Here is a 19,092-nt window from a genome sequence, read left to right as displayed (position 1 = left end):
AATATGCCTGAATGACAAAATGCTTATAATCTTGTTTAGAAGCAAGGATTTGCCTATTAACAGCTCCAGTCAGTACAGCTGTTTATCCTTATTCAATGCAAGAAATGCTGCATAGTAAGTTCCATTGCATCCCATTTTATGTACTCAGATACAACAATTTCTACATTGCGTTTTATGGGGTCATTCTATGTAACCAGGAACTTGCCATTAAGAATTGTTTTACCAAATATGAGTGCACAACAAAGAATACACATGTTCTAGAGTCAACCTGGTCATTTCATATGAAATGGTAGCCATTCTGAAAATACATACTTAGAAGCGGGAACCTGCAAGTACCTTGCAGGATTGTGGGCATTAGGGGGCTGCAACAGGTCCAGAGGGCAATGGCAGAGATGCCAGAAGCTGCTCCAGGGCCCAGAAAGAAGCAGTGCCAACAGTGTGGGGTGCAGGGAGCCATACTGGGCTGAGGGTGGCACTGGCTACAAGGGGGGCAGCTAAGCTGGGGCCAAAAGGTGACAGTGGCAATATTGAGAACCATGCTGGGCCCAGTGGTGGTCATAGTGAGGGGGCAGGGAACTGGGCAGTTCTAGAGGGTGATGGCAACAACGCCAAGAGCCATGCTGTGCTCAGTGATGGAGGGGGCAAGGAGTTATGTCAGTCCTGACAGGTGACTGCAGCAATGCTGGCAACTGTGCTGGGCCTGGGAGCAGTGACAGCAGAGAAGCTGCAACTTCTTCTCCCACCCTCACTGCTCAGCCGAAGAACTGCTGCTGGCTGCCAACAGCAGCTTCCCCTCATCACTACAACAGAGAAACACTGTCTGCACATGCATAGACAACACTCCTCTGTTTGGGGGGATTTACACTCCTTCACTTCCCCCAGGTTTTAAAATTTTTCTGGAAGTCCCAGAAGTTTGAAGAAAAATCTCCCTTCTGCTGAATGAGGTATCTGATGATACTATTAGAATATATGATGATATGATTCAGGATATGAAGTATTGAGCTTTTCCTATTGGTCCAGTTTCGTAAGACTCTGAAAAAGTGTTGGTCCTTTAATATTCCTTGCTATCTAGTTCCCTTATAATACTATAAATATGCATTCCATTCAACATATGATAAATCTTGTACTCTTAAGACTCTAACACTACGTATACATGCTCAGAAGCAGTGTCCACTCAGTTCAGCAAGATTTACTCCCATATATACATGGATATGAGGAAGCTGTACATGTAATATTAATAATCAACTACAACATAGATGCAGCTATATTAGAAGCAGTAGCTACTTATATGGTTCTTGTTATTTCTTTTACTAAAAATACATATGAAAAGAAGTTAATGGAATCAGATTTATAGAATACCACAAGCTAGCTGTAAGTCCAGAGTAAGAATATTTTGATCTGCACTGATATTCTATTTGAGCAGGGAAGGTTTACTAGTTCAGGTAACAGAACTAAAAGTTGTATTTATTTGTTTGGAAGAAATGGTTTTGACAAGAGTATCCAACAGTTCAATGCTGATCAAATGCAAAACAGTGTTTGCATTATTGTTCCTTGAAACAACTTCTGCCTGCCTTTCAGCATGATCCAACATCACACTGCAGAATGGGCTGGGCTGCAGGGGAAGTTTAAAAGAAATGTTAATGGTCTCCATACTGATCACAAAGCTATAGCAAAGTCAGCCAAAAGAGCTCAAGGGTTATACATTTCCTACAAACTGTCTTCATCTGACTCCCTCAATAAAATACATCTTTAATAGTTTGTTTTCCAGTGAAAGAGATTTTACTGACATACAGTGAATTAACCAATTAAATCCAGTAAGAAAGCACATTTTGTTTTTAGATGGGGCACACAGGACTGCTGTGACATCTCAGACATTTCATGTGTTAAGAGTGCCTCTGCTAAGATGGTGCTTGCCACATACAGTTTCTTCCAGCTGTAATATTTTATGTATTGTTAGCTATTTTAAAGTCTTAGACATTAATAATCTAACCAATTAATTAAATATCATCAAGAACTGTGGCTTGCTTGGTATCATAAATGGGATGTAATACTAAGCCAAACAGCATTCATGAACTTAATAAATAAAGCAATAAAATGAGCACTAGCTATACTGAACTGGAGCTTAATTTCTGAAGCACAACAAAACCTACCAGCCTCAGGATGAAAAAGAAGACTGTCCAAAGTACAATGAAAAGTAATATTCTACAATAAGCCCTTTGCAAAAATGTAAAGTGCTTTTTGGAATCATGTTAGAAAAGACAGCTTACAGGGCTGCTCCTCTTGTCGGCTTGTTTCAGCTGGGCTATCAGAAATACTAGCAGTTTCTTCAGCTGTCTTTCCTCTTTGCCATGTTGCCAAACAGTAGGATTCTGAATGATCAGAGCAAGCCAGTTCCAAAATATCACACAGAGTATGACAGAGGAGATTCTTCTGCTCTTCTTCTGAAATGTTCAAAGTCAAAACAGACAAAAGTTTTGACACAGTACAGGTACGCAAAACATCTAGCAATATTCAATGTTATTCCATCCAACCCAGGATTTTCTGGTGGAAGTTTTAAGGTTAGCTTAGGAGACTAGTTGAAAACTGGTGCCCTTCTGCCCATCCAACCATTTGACAGGCTGTCAATCCCAGCTTTTCACTTGGAGGACATTTCTAGGACACTGAGGAAAGCAAGGTTAAAGTACTGAGAAGTAGGTAGACAGAACAGCCTTCTCCTTCCTTTACTTAAATTTCTCTGGCTATGTTTTCAAACCTACTCACCCTATTAATTTGTTACTGCAGGGAAAGGAGAAAAAAATTACCTGCATGAGCAACAATATGAGCAAGAGACAAAACATATGGGTGGGAAATAGGAGGTAAATGAGACAGCTGCTAAGATGATTTTTGCTGTAATTCAAGGACACTGAAGTCATCCACGAATGCTGCAATTAGTGTACAAATGTATTATCAAATTACTGTGTACTCTTGGGGTTATGATCCACACCCACTCAGGGCACCTGCAACCCCATCATGGGAGGCTTTAACAAGTTGGGTGGAAAATGACTCTCTGCATTCCCCATTTGACCAGAAGCATTCGCACAGAGATGGTGGTAGTTTGCTAACCAGATTTTACTTCCAGCCAAGGTAGCTGTGCCATTCCCTTTCCTTGGCTGCCTACTCAGCACTGCCTTCCAGGTGCCAACCATTCAAATTTGTGCTGCTCCTTGTGTCCTGCACCACCCAAGTCCTCTCCATGTCCACTCTTAAGTCCTCCTCCAGGGCCCACCACCGCAGAGTCAACCTGAAGTCGCCATTTTCTCCATGTTTGCTGGCTCCTCCAACCTAGGGGCACACCCTCCCCAGACAGCATGGTGTTTGGCTCTAGCAACCCAGTCAATGCTCTCCCAGCCAGTCCCTGGTTTTTGGAACAGCTGGTCCCTTGGTGCCCTCCACTGCTTTTTAAAGGGCCTAGATCCCTCATCTGCCCCTTCATGACACATACTGTAACAAAGCATTACCCAAAATTACACTAAGAATGAGCTGTAGCTTTGCATAGCAAAATTTGCTGACAAGCACAATAATGAAACATACTTGTGAAAATAGGCTTACCTTGACATTGTCTCCAGGTAGATTTTTCACAAGTAAAAAGCTTCGTTAGAAGGTATGCCTTATATTTAAAAACACATCAAAAAAACAGATAAAATGTTTTTCTTCCACTACACTATCAACACTTTAAAAAAACCTCAAAACTCCACTACTAAAAGTTAAATGTAGCTTTTAGCCTTTCCTGTCAACAACTGAACAGTTTATAAAAACTCTACTATAACTGACACTACAATGGTAAGAGAACAACACGTGTGTAGATCCCATTTTAAAATATGAAGCATCTGGCAGCTAACTGTGGACTGCAAACCTGCCTCTTGCCTGGGGGACTTGAAATATTAGCTACTTCTGTCATGATCTAAATACTGTAGAACAGACAGCCTAGTTCTTAGGACGATGTCTACAACTTATATAAAACAAATACTAAAATAGTATACATACTGCATTAAACGAACACTCAAAAATACTAGCACTCGTGGCTTCAAACCTAGAATTGTTTACAGTGGACTATTCTGCATATATATTAATATAATTTAGGTCAATCATCCACCTCCTGTGTATGCCTTAAGATCAATCCAGCCAAGAACAGTAGGCAAAGACATACAGATATAAGGGGTATGTAGTTTCCACAGAGCACTGTTGCATTTATTTAGTTAGAAAATGTATATGCTTCTTCAAGAGAACATGTTTGAGGCAGCTCTCAAAGCAAAGCATGGTAAAATCTTAAAGGCATAAAAAACCCCAGCCATTACCTGAACAGGTGCAATAACAGCACAAGGACCTCCTTCAAATTGTTCTAGTGCAGTAGGTTCTGACTCACTGAACACAAACCCTAGGAATAGGAAACAAAATGATTAGCTGTATCCAAAGATCTGTTACCACCACAAGTCCCCTTCTAATCAGCAACATTTTCCTTGATAGTGTCCAAACTGCAGAGTACTACTTCCGATATTTCCTCTCTGCCTAATAATCCCCAGCATTCTATTTGGCTGTTTTCACTGTGTCACAGTATACTATGCACTGGTGATCTCAGGAAGCTACTCTAGTTATCAGACCCATTTCAAGATTGACAGTAGCCAATTTTCACCTTCTGAGTGTCCCTATTTTTACCTTCTGATAAGAATGAGAAGTAACAGCACAATGACAAGAGTTAGGAGAATGACAGGTTTCATTTCTCTGCCATTCACTCTTTTTGGTGAGTTAAAGTATACCAGATGCTTGTCAGATCAATGACAAATCCACCATGTAGCTCCATATCCAAAATGTCTTTTCTATTTTCTGTATCAGTGCTCTGGAACCTTTCTATAAGTTTTAGTAATTCCTGAAGTCTTCCTGGAAAGGCTACTTTGAACTCACATAACCTTTATGCCAATATAAGTAACAAATCCAGTATCAAAACTTTATTTTTTTAAAACTGATATCCCACCTACTCCTGCCCACAGGTCCTTCTGGTTCAATGTTTGCAATAGTCACTAGCACTAGATTACACAAACTATTTCATGGGGAAACCTTAGAGACAAGTATAAGAAAATGAATGATGCAATCAATTCATGACTGCACAAGTGTACATAGCAAGTGTTCGTATGCAACAAAGGGCACATTCTCGAGTGGGCTGAAAAAGTAATATTATATCTCTACACTGATATCCTAAATCCTCCTGTGATGCATTCCTCCCAGCTGTAACGAGCTCTGTCCTACATTTTTGTGCTGAACTCTTTGTATTTTGTAGGTCATTTGCAGTTCAGAGACTGTTTTGACACAAGGGAGGGACCAGAGTGAGCAGAATGCACAAATGTGTCACATTTACTTAGCTTTTCCAGTGGCTAAATAGGACCATGAAACCGAACAAGAGCAAAGCTGACATTGGTTTCACATGCCATTTCAGTATCTAAGATGTGAAGCAGTTTTACAAATATAAATAATCTTTCGCAAATTACTGCAGGGAAACAGAAAACATGCACTGCCATTATTCCAAGGACTCAGGACAGGTTAATGTTGTGGCCACACAACCCTGATGTAGCCAATCCTCCAAGAGCTTACAGTGGGCCCTGTAAGTTCTTGGGAGGACTGGCTACCTCAGGGGTGTGTGGTCTAATATGTAAAGGAGTTCCTGCTACCAAAAAGGCCCTGAATGTTATATTAACTGCTGACGTATGTTTCTGAATGGCTCCATGTATTTTTTTTACCAGTATGAGAAAAACTTTTCCTAGAGTGAAAACTTAAAGATGTGTCACAGCAATACTGATGCTAGGTTGCAACAAGCTCGACCACAACAGCTCTTTAAACAGCTATATGGAAGAGGCAGCAAAAGATACAAATGTTAAAGAAAGCCAGAACTGATGACATATAATAGGCATGAACCATGAAAATGTGGTTCAGTTCATGGCAAGTTTATGGTTTGGTTTGTGGCAAGCCAGGAACCAAACCACAAACCGAATTGCCCATTCATGAGCCAAACTAGTTTGTTTGATTCATGGCCCTGTAAACCCCATTAAAAGGGGTTTCTGCAAAGCCAAAAAACAGCTGAGCAGTGGGGACCAAGCCGATCAGCTTATTTTGGGTGTCTTCCACAGCCCTTTAAAGTTTAAAGGGACTGCAAAAGACAGAATGAAACAGCTGATGGACAAGGTGCACCTCCCCATCCATCAGTTGTTTTGGGGTGTCTTTTGCAGCCCCTTTAAACTTTAAGGGACTGCATAAGACAGATGAAACAGCTGACTGACGCTCCCCACCAATCAGCTATTTTTGAGGCTTCTGGAGGGAACAGGAAACAGGGGTTGTTTCCTGCCCTGTGTATGAACCATAAACAGCATGAATCTGCACTGAGAGTCTGTGGAACTTTGAAACAGACCCTTCCCAAACGTCTGTTCAGGAACCATGAGCTGGGGTTCAGTTCGTGCCCATTCCTAGTGATGTTTATTTCAGTTATTTGTTTTATTAAGAAAATGGGAACATGAGCCTTAAGAGCTCTTATTGTAGTTGAAATAGCTTTATAGCTTTAAAAGAAAGAAAAATGAAAGAACAAGAATCAAACTGTGAGGTTAAGAAGTGAAGAGCAAAACTTTTCACTGTCAACATGAGGAAGGTAAGAAACAGTGTATTCAAAAGAGAACATGGCACATATATGTAACACTGGTGTTAATCCAATTTTACAGCACACTATTTCACCTTATGCGAAAAGCACAGGCTGTCTTTTGGCACATGTGATGGACATGCTGGGTGATCTATACCACACGTACACATAAGCCACAGTGGCATCTTTGCAAGCCTTCACAGAAGAGGTAGCTGATCATATCAATAAGTGTACACAGGATTGTGGGGGAAAAGAGAATGTGAATGTCTATACTACCAGAAATAAGGTGTGAAAATTTTCCAGTGCCTTATTTCCCACAGAAAATCTTCTATTTCCACTCATTTTTTCATAAAATTAAGAGCATACAGGTATATACAAATGCATATAAGGCTTATAAAAACCAAGCTCAAAATCAATGCTAATGTTCTTATTTACCTCTGCCCTCTGACATGATGGAAATGATATTGTTAGTTCTAGTCCAGACTGAATATTACAAGTAATGCTACAGAGAGGAACAGTGAAACTTAGATCAGTGATCTCTGGGGAAGAGTATAATACTGTTGAAATACATTAGCAAACAATCACGTCCATAGCATATTGTGCACAGTTATTTGGGTGTGCTAGAATCAGTGTGTCAGCAGTTTTCTGTGGTTACAGGTTTTTCTCTTAAACAGCATAAGGGAAGCACCTGCTGCTGTACTGGACTGAAGTCTTCCATTATCAAGAGCCACATTTTATTTGGGTTTTTACCTGACGGAGTATTTGTCATTAATTAACATGGGGTATTTTAAAAATTTTGTTTGCTAAGCATAAGACAAAATAAACATGTTAGCTCAGATCATGAACTATTCCGGGCACCAGAATTTTTTTTTCAGTTCTTTTTTTCTGGAACACCCATATAATTGTCTACCACACACAAAGTTAATCACAAGTTGTAATTAAAAGGACCGACTGTATTGAGAAATATTTTAGTTACATTTAGCAAGGATACCATGCTGGCAATTGAAAGCTTTGTCAATAGTCTTTAGAACCACATCTACTTCCAGTAGCAACCAAAACACTTATATGTAATAAGTACTTTCAATTAAATTGTTTGGAATCTTGGTCAGCCAAAGTGAACATAAAACAAACCATATGTGAATATTGTTTCATCTTTTTAATTTTGCATTATATGAGAAATCTGAAATACCATCAAGGCCACAACACTGTCCTTTCTCAAGGGCCATCTCACTAGGATGAGCCAAGAATTAAAGTGTTTTTGTACAGATCTTACACCAATATACTCTGTATTGGCACAAATAACTTATGCCCAGCCACTGTATTGTACAAAACTGGATTATAGTTTTGTACAATACAATGATTGGGCATGTTACTTGTGCCATTGCAGAGTATATTGGTGTAAGATGGAACTGCTCTCTTGGATCAGTACAAAAACACTTTAATGCCAATAAAGGAAATTGCTGTGTACAAAACTGTGAAAAGATCACATGGATGAAAGCTGGCCACTGAAAGGAACAATGGGGTGGGGGTCAGTGGCAGAGCATCTATTTGTATACCAGGTTCAATCTCTGGCAGTGGCATCTTTAGTTAAAAGGATCAAGTACTATGTGATGTGAAGCACTTCTACTTGAGCTTCTGAAAAGCTGCTGCCAGTCAGAGTAGACAATACTGACACTGCTAGACCAATGTTCTGATTCAGTATAACGTAGCTTCATGTGTTCAACATACCAAAGGTAGCACTAGGTGGCAACAATTACCTTGAATTCACACTTTAAACTTAGACATTCAGACCTCATTCAGACTCACAAAGCAGAGTATCCCAGCTTATCCTTTCCCTATAAACAGTCCACAAAAAGGTTAGAGGCTCTCTATGACAGGTACAGCACAAACAGGATTCACAGAAGAGGCACAGGGCACAAACAAGCAACACCACAGCTGGCAATGCTGATCAATAATGGCATAACCAAAACCAGACAGCATTCCCCTCCAATTGAATTAAGCATACACCATCACAACGTTCATACCTACATAACACAGACCATGTTAAAGAGAAAACACAATGCCAACAGCAGTAACAATGGTGGAGACAAACCACAAAAAGGAAGCAAAGCCATACAAACACAGAAGCCAAGTCCCCACAGACAGAAATGAAAAAGCAGCTGTGTAACACACGAGCCCTCAGATTTCCCACAGTTACCATACATTGGACATGAACATCGTTTTCCAAATAGGTTTGTAATTGATCAAAATGAGAAATGTCAAATTTCCAGAAATGCTGAGGCCATTAAAAAAAACAGCAGACATGTTGGTAGAAACTGAAATATATGCAATAGTTAGTGTCCTATCAAATCTAAACTAACTGTATTGCTTTAAAAACATAAAATACATAATTTATAACTCAGCATATAAAACTGCAATATTTAACATTTATGGAATTTAAAAGTTAAATACTTTTGCTTTGTACATGCTAAATTGCAAATATACCCCATACTTGAGAGAAAATTGCAAACTAATGTACCCTATGCTATCTTAGCACATGTACCTTAGTTTTTGCCATCTGGTTACAGAAAGCCAAATTTGCAATGAAGCTTTCAGTTCTCTTTTGAGACTTTGGGGCAGTTTCTCTCCCACCTCCTCCTAATCCTTTTTCTCCCTCCTGCAAGACAGGGCAACAAACTACTTTTAACCCAGGCAGTGAGAGTATGTGTGTCACAATGGTTCAAGAAAGACACAAAAAAAGTCAACCACAAGTCATGTCAAAAAGGCAATAGAAGGTATGCAACAACTGAGAAACAATGAGAACCCAGTATGCTCCCTTCATGAATATTAGGTATCCTTTTAGGTTCAGGAATGCATGATTGAAGAGCTCTATATGTCTACAGCATGCTGACCTTGTCTTAAAAAGCTTTGCATTCATTCTAAAAGAGAAAATATTTCATAGGATTTTTTTCACTACTTCTCAAAACTGCCAATTTTTCCACTGAAAAAACAGGGGGAGGGAAAGGCCTCAGGGAAAAAAAAAACCACATACACAGAGGGGGAAAGCCTGTTTTTCTTCCCACATTTCTCCAGGTTTTTTTCTGGGCCTTCATATCTCTAATCAAAACTGAAAATGCAGGTTTTGCTACTGTTCGAATACATCACCAATGACTGGTCGGGCACTAAGAGGACAAGGTTGCAGCACACACTCAGGTCGTTTTCGCACTCACCTTCCGCCGGCGCGACCCCCCTCTTCACCGCGCAGGATCTGCGCGGATTTCGCACTAAACGCTGCGGAGCAGCCAGAAAAGCCGGAAGCTCTCGTCGCAAAAGCTGCGCAAACGGCAAACTGCTTTTTGGCGGTTTCAGTTTGAGCGGCTTTTGCGCCGGGAGCTTCCGGCTTTTCTGGCTGCTCCGCGGCGTTTAGTGCGAAATCCGCGCAGATCCTGCGCGGTGAAGAGGGGGGTCGCGCCGGCGGAAGGTGAGTGCGAAAACGACCTCAGGCCAGAAAGCAAATCTGCCTCTATTGCTCACAAAGGCAGCATTCTTGACTGACCAACATTGAACTTATCCTTGTCCCTTCCTTTAGTAACCTTTTCACTGCAAAACAATTATTTCACTAATGGCAACTGCCATGCATGACAGCTTTCTGTAGGCACTAGGGATGATAGATCAGTCAAACCAGCAACAACAACATTATTGGTGATTTTCCTGTAGACTTGCCAGGGAGTTAGCCAGGTGTGATTGGCAGCGATTTTATGCAGCTTGCTCTTGGAAGTGGTTTAACATTGTTACTATGTTCAGATGTCACTGATGGCTGAGCCTGAAACACTAATAGCATTTATGACTATCTTAACCTTATCCTCTGGCTTAAATTAATAAATATAGAAGGGAAGCATTTTCTATTCATTGGATAGCTGCAAACAATTCTTCAGAGCATAGCCTGACCGGAATAATACACGGAAGAGAAACCACAGTATTTGTCATATGGACCTGCACAAAATTTCACCTTTTGTATGGGGGCTCACTTTTCTTGCCTTCACAAATACATTGTTCAATTGATAGGGATTTCAAATACATATCAAATAAATCACTGACTGCTTTCATCTTATATTTTGGGAATCAGAACAAAGGACACTAGCATAAGTTCCTTTTTCCCAGAACACAGCATATAAACATTTAAATCAGAAAAACCATCTTCACTTGAAAAGTTTCTACATTATTCACAAGCAAGCCATCAACAAGCAACGTTGCTTTTTCTAGCATGCTATTTGAAATTGGTGGTGGTGGTGGTGGAAAGTGCTATCAAGTAGGAACACACAGGAATGCAATTCCAACTGACCTGGTGTCAAGGGGTATGGCCTAATATGCAAATAAAAAACCCACAAAAAAGTCCTGTGTTAAGTTATAACTGAATTATGGGTTTTTAAGGCAAGAGACGTTAAGAGGTGGTGTGCCTGCCTCCACGTCATGACCCTGGTATTCCTTGGTCTCCCATTCAAATACTAGGCCAGGCCAACCCTGCGTGGCTTCCAAGATCTGAAGAGACTGGGCTACAATGAACTATCAAGGTTCACACTAAAAGATAGATCTCAAGTCTGACAAAGTTTAATGATGGTGGCTTGTAAGAACAAGGAAAAAGTATCAATTTCCTATGTAACTAGATACAAGAGATTTTCCCAGTCCTGTCAAAGCAGATAAACCACATAGCATGCAGCAAGGTACTGTATAAACTGAACACCCATTGAGCTATGATTGGAATATTCATCATAAGGGAGTCTGGGGTCCCTGACTTTATCCATGAAAGCAATGGTGAATAGTTTTATTACAAACAGCAACAACCATAGGAAAACGTTGCTTTATTTACAGTAATAAAACATCACTAGTAGGAATGACTCAGTTGGTCATGGGACCAGGAGAGGGAACAGAGACAGATACATGACAGCTCCATCTAAAGGTGGCAAATAGTGGTTACACGACTCTTAAAACCAAGATGAGAAATGGGAGGGGCAGAAAAAGTAAAGCTCTTATTCTCCAAGGAACAAAGTAGCCAGAGATAATCATAAACAGGAACAGAAATTATCCCACAATAACAAAAGGTGTGATTACTGTAACCTAAAAGATGGGCCTTCTCATTTTATGGTATAAAAAGCTCCCATAGAATGGACGCAACTGTGGCACAGCTGCAGAATATCCACTCTGCATGTAGAAAGTCCCAAATTAAATCCCTGCCATTGCCATTTAGAAGAAGAAGAATTGTGGATTTATACCCCACCCTTCTCTCTGAATTAGAGACTCAGAGCGGCTTACAATCTCCTATATCTTCTTCCCCGCAACAGACACCCTGTGAGGTGAGTGGGGCTGAGAGGGCTCTCACAGCAGCTGCCCTTTCAAGGACAACCTCTGCCAGAGCTATGACTAACCCAAGGCCATTCCAGCATGTGTAAGTGGAGGAGTGGGGAATCAAACCCGGTTCTCCCAGGTAAGAGTCCACACACTTAACCACTACACCAAACTAGCTCTCTAAAAGGATTTAAAAGGATCCGGTAGCAGGTCATGTTAAAGACTTTCACCAGACACCCTGGAGAGCCACTGATAGCCAGAGCAAACAACATGGATTTAAATCTGACTCCATGTACAGCAGCTTTGGGTCTTCAAGTATGTTCATGTGATCAACCACCTGTATATGGTGTTTGCTCACCTAGTATGGTGTAGTAGTCAGAGTGCTGAATTAGGATCTTGGAGACTCAAGTTTGAATCCCTGCTCTGCCATGGAAGCTTACTGGGTCACCTTGAGCTTGTCACTCCCTTGAACATTAATCTACTTCCCAGGGTTGTTGTGAGTGTAAAACAAAGAATAATGTATGCCATGCCGAGTGGGATAAAAATGTAATTTGGGAGGGTCACATCTCAGTCTAGGAGCACTTGCTTGAGATGCAGAAGGTCCCAGGTTCAGTCTCCAGCATCTCAAGGTACGAAGTGAAAGGAAAAAGTTCTACCTGAGACCCTGGAAAACAGCTGCCACTCAGAGCAGATAATACTTACTTTGAATGAACCATGGCCTGACTCTGCTTCAGGTCTTCATATAACTAAATACAAAGCACTATTACCTCAGCCTTCATATAAGTTATATATTTGAAAAGACATTTTAAGAAGCTGCAGGCCCAAGGAAAAGACTATACTAAAATCCATCTTTGGAAACTAGAAAGGGGGGGGGGGTTAGAGAAGCGATCTGGGGTAAAAGGCTGAGATACACAAACGATGTGGGTGCAGAAAAGAAGGAGGGAGAGCAGATACCTTGTGCCCAGCGACAGAAGATGGTATCTGCCAGGCCGTGAGCGCCGGGCTTCTTGCCCCACACCAGGTGGACGACCTCCTGTCCCAGATCAGCCATGGCGGGGGCAAAAGCAACGGCAGAGGAGGCGGCTCTCGGGCCGGTCGGCTGCGGAGTCGATTCCAGGCGGCGGAAGGAAGAAGAGGAGGCGGCAACGGTGGCTGGGGGTCGGCTGCTAGCCCGCGTTCCCTGAACATGGGCAGGAGAAGAACCGGCAAGCGGGGAGGGCGAGGTGCTGGTCCCAGGGGGCGGCGGAGGCGGCTCCCACGGCGGGCTTCAGGCCTGGAGGAGAACAAGAAGCGGCGGGGGCGGCAGAGGCAGCGTCGTCAGCCCGGAGTCCCGAAAGGAACCGCAGGCGGCGGGCACAGCCCAGCCACAGACTAGGAAAGCAGGCACCGGAGAGGGACGGAGGGAGAGGCCGGCCCAGCCGAAGCACCAGCAGCGACGCTTCTCCTCACAGAGGGCAAAGCGACGCAACACCCCCCCCCCCCGGCAACCTGCCTCTCCCCGTTTCAATTATACCGTGAGGGGGAGAGCCCCATTAAATCACCAAACCGGTGACGCCACACAATAATTTTAAAAATTAACTCCTGAGTCATTACCAACCAAGATGATTTTATTTTTTTTAAAACCCGGGGAGATATCCCCCCCCCCCCCAATCAGCCCCCGACCCCTGGCAATTCTGCCTTTCCATCAAGCAAAGGGAGTCTCCGGGGTGGCCGTGCCTTCAGCTGTTTATTTACATTATTCGATACTGACCCGGCTGTCCGCACTCTCCACACTCCCTTCCTCAGTCTCTGTAGTAATACTGAATAGTGGAGGGGGAGGAGACACTACGAATGATTTTGATTGGACTAGTCCGATGACAGGCAGACCTCTGGTTTAATCAAAGGCAGTACTCGACATTATTATGGCCTGCCTCTCAGGACCCGGAGTAGTCCATAGTGGCGGGGAGAAGGGCAGGGAAGAACAGACAGACCAATCAACAATAGAGCTGAGCTGATTCTGATTGGACAAACACGTAGGTGAACCAATCGGTGGAGAAAGGCGGAGGCCGGAGAAGGGTTTGCTGCTAAGGCTGTATTCGTGCGATAGAAAGAGTTACGGCAGTGCGTTCAAAGAGGTGTGTTAAACAAAGAATTAACACAGCCGTCTCTTCCGGGTTTGGTTAGCATTGTCTGTGTGCGTGGAGAAAATACACTTTCGGGAACTAACGTAAAAACCATAAATAGAATAAGACATAGAGGCTGGGTATAATGTTTGCGGTTACAGACGTCGTATAATGATGTTTCACGGGAGTAAAAATTAATTAATAATTAGTAATTAAAAATAAATGAATACGGTCAAACTGCAGCTCTTAACAGATCAGAGTCTTTGCATGCGGTCCTAAACTTCAGATCTCTGCTGACGTTGCTCAGGACGGGTTTGTTTGTTTTTTACCGCGACCTTTCGTGTAGTCCTCTAATTCGTACTATCATTACGTTATTCCTTCTTGTAGCGAAATAATACTCTCTGTATGTAATGTATCACTTCTCCTCAGAAGCGTATTAAACTTTCATTTAGGGAGTGAGGCCCTGATAGAACTCAGTAGAGTTCAAAACCTCTGAAATCTGTCCTCACTGGCATATCATGCTGCTATTTCATTTGTTTTGAGTAGTCTGTGGTAATAGGGGACAGACGTTCCGTTTCTTTAGTATTCCAGCTGTTATTGTTGTTCTGTGTTCCATTCCTCCATCAGTCTGGCTTCATAGTTTGCTAGCAGAATGTTTAATAACAGTATCAAATAACAGATTCCTTCAGATCACTTTTGCACACACAAACAAGATTGCTTTCCATAATCCTCCCTTGTATAGACACGGGGGTGGGGTGGCAAGATTGATATGCTTGTACGTATACTGATTAAGAATTATGGTCACCAACTTCCCGGGGAGGCCTGGAGAGCTCCCAGAACTACAGCAGATCTCTAGATAACAGAGATCCATTCCCCCCCCCGCCCCCCTACCACCGAGAAGATGGCTACTTTGAAGGTTGGTCTTTGTGGCAGTATACCCCACTGAGGTCCTTCTATCCACCTCAGGCTCCATCCCAAACTATTTCCTAACATAGAGGTGGCAACCCTAGAAGCAATATTCATTTTGTGAACTGTTTTAGCAATTAAAAGGATTATATGTGTAAAATATTATTAATAGGATCTTAACACAACCTTAACACAAAGTCTGCCATGAAAATGTGAAAGCAACCTCACCCCAGAGTCGAAAACGACTGGTGCTTGCACAGGGGACTACCTTTACCTTTTTAACTCAACCATACATACTTGCAATACATGCAATTATGTTAAAGTTGCTCTTTTTTGTATTTAGGATGCTTTTAATGCAGTGTTTACATATGTGATCTTGAACATTGTTACAACACCTCACAAAATGAATATTGATTCTTGATGTATATATACATACACAATCACAGCAGTGTTTTGTTTCTTTTTTCCAGCTTAATCAATGGGAACACACCAGTAATTTACAGTGCAATCATAAGGATGCTTTCCTGGGGTGAAGAGATTGGATTTATACTCCCCCAGTCACTATCCAAAGGAGTCTCAGAGAAGCTTACAATCTCCTTTCCCTTCCCCTCCCCACAACAGATGCTCTGTGAGATAGGTGGGGCTGAGAGAGAGCTGAGAGAGCAGAACAGTTCAGAGAGAGTTATGATTGACCCAAAGTCACTCCAGCAGTTGCATGTGGAGGAGTGGGGAATCAAACCCTCTTCTCCCAGGTAAGAGTTTGCACACTTAGCCACTACACCAAACTGGCTTTCAGTTTGAAGCTTCATTGAGCAAATCTTTTGTTTGGTGAGACACTTTTAAGTAGGCCTGTTTAGAATGGATCCCCTAGAGAAGGAACACAATAAAAGTAAACAGAATTGAACACTGTGAAAATTGTTAAACAATGGAGGATTTCTAAAATACTGGTTGCACTTTGGAAACAAGACCAGCAGTCTGAACACTTTGGAACTCCAAAGTTTTGATGCAAATACAGCTGTATCCTGAGCGCTTTCATCTCTTGTTGATATTTTGTTCCTCCTGACAATTGCACTATCAGTCTGAACTGGACAGGACTCAGTTCATAATGTTGCTTTTGTAGATTTCACACATCATATTGATGGATAGTAACTGTCTAGTTTGGGTTTTTCATTTCTCAAGAATTTCCATCTGGTACATCTTTACTAGGTTTTCAGATTCAACACATGTGTTTTGCCAATACACAGCTTTTTGAGCCTTTCTGTTACAGCTCAGATCCCTGAGGTCTCTCACATTGCCTGTATTTCCTCCCTAGGTCTTCTAGTACTTGCTTCTATTTTTTCAAAAAAATAACCACACTATGTATATTTCATTCTTATAACTGTAATAACTAAAGATATCTTTCAGAACTTCCACTCTTCTCTCATTATCTATATAAAACAAGCGCTTTTAAGATTTGGAAAATCCTATCATTTTCAGTAGCTGTTTGATGTGCCTTTATTTTCCATTCTGATACTGATAAATAAGACATAGTGAGGTGTGCAGCACATGAGTGTCCTAAGAACTTACAGCATCATTCAAAGCGGTATTACGCCCTTCTAAATCAATTGAAGTCAGGGGGTGTAGGAGGGTGTAACCGCTTTCGATGGCCCTATTAGTCCTTCTCCTTGCGCATATGCACTATTAGATGGTTCACCTATCCTTTTATGTTCCATCCATGTAGCACAACTGATGACACTATTGGTAGAAAGTGCCATCAAGTTGCAGCTATGGCAACCTTGTAGGGTTTCCAAGGCAAGAGACATTCAGGGGTGATTTGCCATTGTCTGTCTTTGTGTAGCAGCAATCTTGGACTTCCTTGGTGACTTCTCATCCAAACGCTGAAATGGGCCAACCCTGCTTAGCTTCTGACATATGATTTGCCATCCAAACAGTTAACAAGGGCCAACCCTGCTTAGCTTCTGACATCTGGTGAGATTGGGCTAGGCTGATTCAGTTCAGAGCACTGCCAACATTACTGTTTCCAATTGAGCATAGTCCTGACTGTTAAACAGCAGTCAGTGTTTTGGAATCACACGCACTATGGGATCTTTCTAAAATAACACAGCACTTAATACTGTGAAACTGGCATCTTCTGAGACAGTTGCTTTCCAGTGTAACACTGTGATTTGGGTACACTGTTCCACAGATTTAGATCCAGCAAAACCCAACACTTTAGGCCAGTAACTATCAGGAATAATTTTATAGATCAGCCTTATTCTTTCTATTCCCTATGTTTTAATTACATCAGATTTTAATCACTCTTTAGCCTGAAATATCTTATGTCTGATATGGAAAACTTATGTGGTTACCAACAATGCTCCCTCTATGCTGTGGAGTTCTATGAGCAAAGATTCTACTTCTTGAGCTAGTGCATTAAAGTTGTGAGCTGCTGCATACATTAGTTAGCTCTGGGGCCATTTTTCCTGAGCTAAGACAAAAATGTGTGATCCAGAAGCAAAAACCTGTGAGCTAGCTCAAACTAATTCAGCTTAGAGGGAACACTGGTTACCAACGTCCAGGTGTAGCCTGGAGATCACTCAGAATTACCATTGATCTCCAGACTACAGAGATCAGTTTCCCTGGAGAAAATGGCTGCTTTGGAGAGAGGACTCCATGGATGGAATTATATCCCACTAAGGTTCTTCTTCTTCCCCCCAATCCTGCCCTCCCCATGCTCTACCCCCAAATGTCCAGGATTTTCCTAAACCAGAGTTGGCAACCTGAAAAGCAATTGCAATTGATGACACAGCTTGGATTTAACAAAATCACAACTTTATTGAAATAACTGTAGTATAGGTTATTTGTTTTTTAAAGTATTTCTATCCCACCTTTTTCATGGCTCAAGGCATCTTACTAATTACATACCTCACCAATTAAATAAATCCCAGATAATTCCGCTTCCCCCCCAAAAAGATGTCAGTTTAAAAACAAAATGGCCTTGCAGCAGGGGCATCTCCTGAAAACTGCTGAAGATAGCACCCTCTCCCTGCCTCAAAGAGCCCATTCCACCAAGTAGGAACAACAAAGGAAATGGCACAGGTTCCAAGGGGGGGGGGGGGAGTCTTTAATTGGCAGTCTGAGGACCATAGCACCTGGGAACACACAAGAGGAGATGGTCCTTTAGATATGTGAGTCTTAAGTCATGAACGGCTTTATAGATTATATCAGTACTTGGAAAGCACTGAAAAGCAAAGCAGACTGTCAGCTATGATAAAAACCTTCTTGCTTTTAAAAGCAGTACTGCTTATTCAACACAAGATGCCAGTACTGCACTTCCGTTATCATTGCAATTTGTCTTCTTTCGGGTGGAGAACTATTTAGTATCATCCTCACTTCCTTTCAGTTTGGTTTGGGTCCATTAGCTGCCGTTTTATATTGACTCTTATCAATATTTCATGGAGAAGGTGCATTAAATGGTGCTCTGAATCTGCTTACATTGGGCTTTCTAGAAGATAGGCAGAATCTAAGTTCTTTTGAAAATGAGTAGCAAAGGTTACTTAAATGAAAATCATGCAAAGGAGGAAGTGGTGGCAAAGGCTTCTATCTAGAATGTCATAAAGCAACTTTTCCCCACCATTGTTCAGGGTTTCATTTTTGTTTCTTTAAACTGTGAGTGTGTTTGTGTTCAGTAGGGTGAAACCAATGTGTACTGGCCGCTTCCCAGCTATATATATAGTATCACCTGCCTGCAGAAGCCCACAAAAAGGACCTGGCTAACCTTGTTGATCTGGTTGACATTTTTGAGTATCTGCCCAACCTGTCAGAATTTGGGTATGTGAATAGTTTCATTTTGTGGCTAAGCAGAGCATGTGACCTCCAAAGCGCTCGTAGAGATCATGAGTGGCAAATACCCATGCAGTAACAAATACAGTCAGAGTTCCATAATAATCAGCAACTCCAGTTATATCAATGCTGCTCTCCATGTACCTTGTCAGAACACTGCCTCCTTGTTCATGTGTGCGGCCTTTGATGACTTGATTAAACTCCAAAGTGGCTTCAAGGTTGAGCAGCTCTGATATTAATGGTTTGCAAATGGATTTGAAACAATAACAACCACTATTAAATCTA

General features: G+C 41.7%; 1 protein-coding gene across 1 annotated transcript in view; it reads right to left on the bottom strand.

Annotated features, from left to right (window-relative positions):
• MINDY3 (MINDY lysine 48 deubiquitinase 3) overlaps nt 1-13,909 on the bottom strand; it is a 41,752-nt gene extending 27,843 nt beyond the window's left edge. The window contains exons 1-5 of the mRNA XM_060248425.1: nt 13,728-13,909; nt 12,932-13,250; nt 4,335-4,414; nt 3,589-3,646; nt 2,268-2,441 (exon numbers count right to left, since the gene is read on the bottom strand). Of these exons, the coding sequence (XP_060104408.1) occupies nt 2,268-2,441; nt 3,589-3,646; nt 4,335-4,414; nt 12,932-13,028 (409 nt within the window). The 5' untranslated portion in view covers nt 13,029-13,250; nt 13,728-13,909. The remainder of the gene's footprint in view (nt 1-2,267; nt 2,442-3,588; nt 3,647-4,334; nt 4,415-12,931; nt 13,251-13,727) is intronic.
• Between the last annotated feature and the right edge of the window lie 5,183 nt (nt 13,910-19,092).

The sequence above is a fragment of the Heteronotia binoei genome, chromosome 10 (assembly GCF_032191835.1).
Source record: "Heteronotia binoei isolate CCM8104 ecotype False Entrance Well chromosome 10, APGP_CSIRO_Hbin_v1, whole genome shotgun sequence".
In the NCBI taxonomy this organism is placed as follows: Eukaryota; Metazoa; Chordata; class Lepidosauria; order Squamata; family Gekkonidae; genus Heteronotia; species Heteronotia binoei.
The sequence above is the reverse complement of the archived record's forward strand: the minus strand, read 5'-3'. Positions and strand labels throughout refer to the sequence as shown.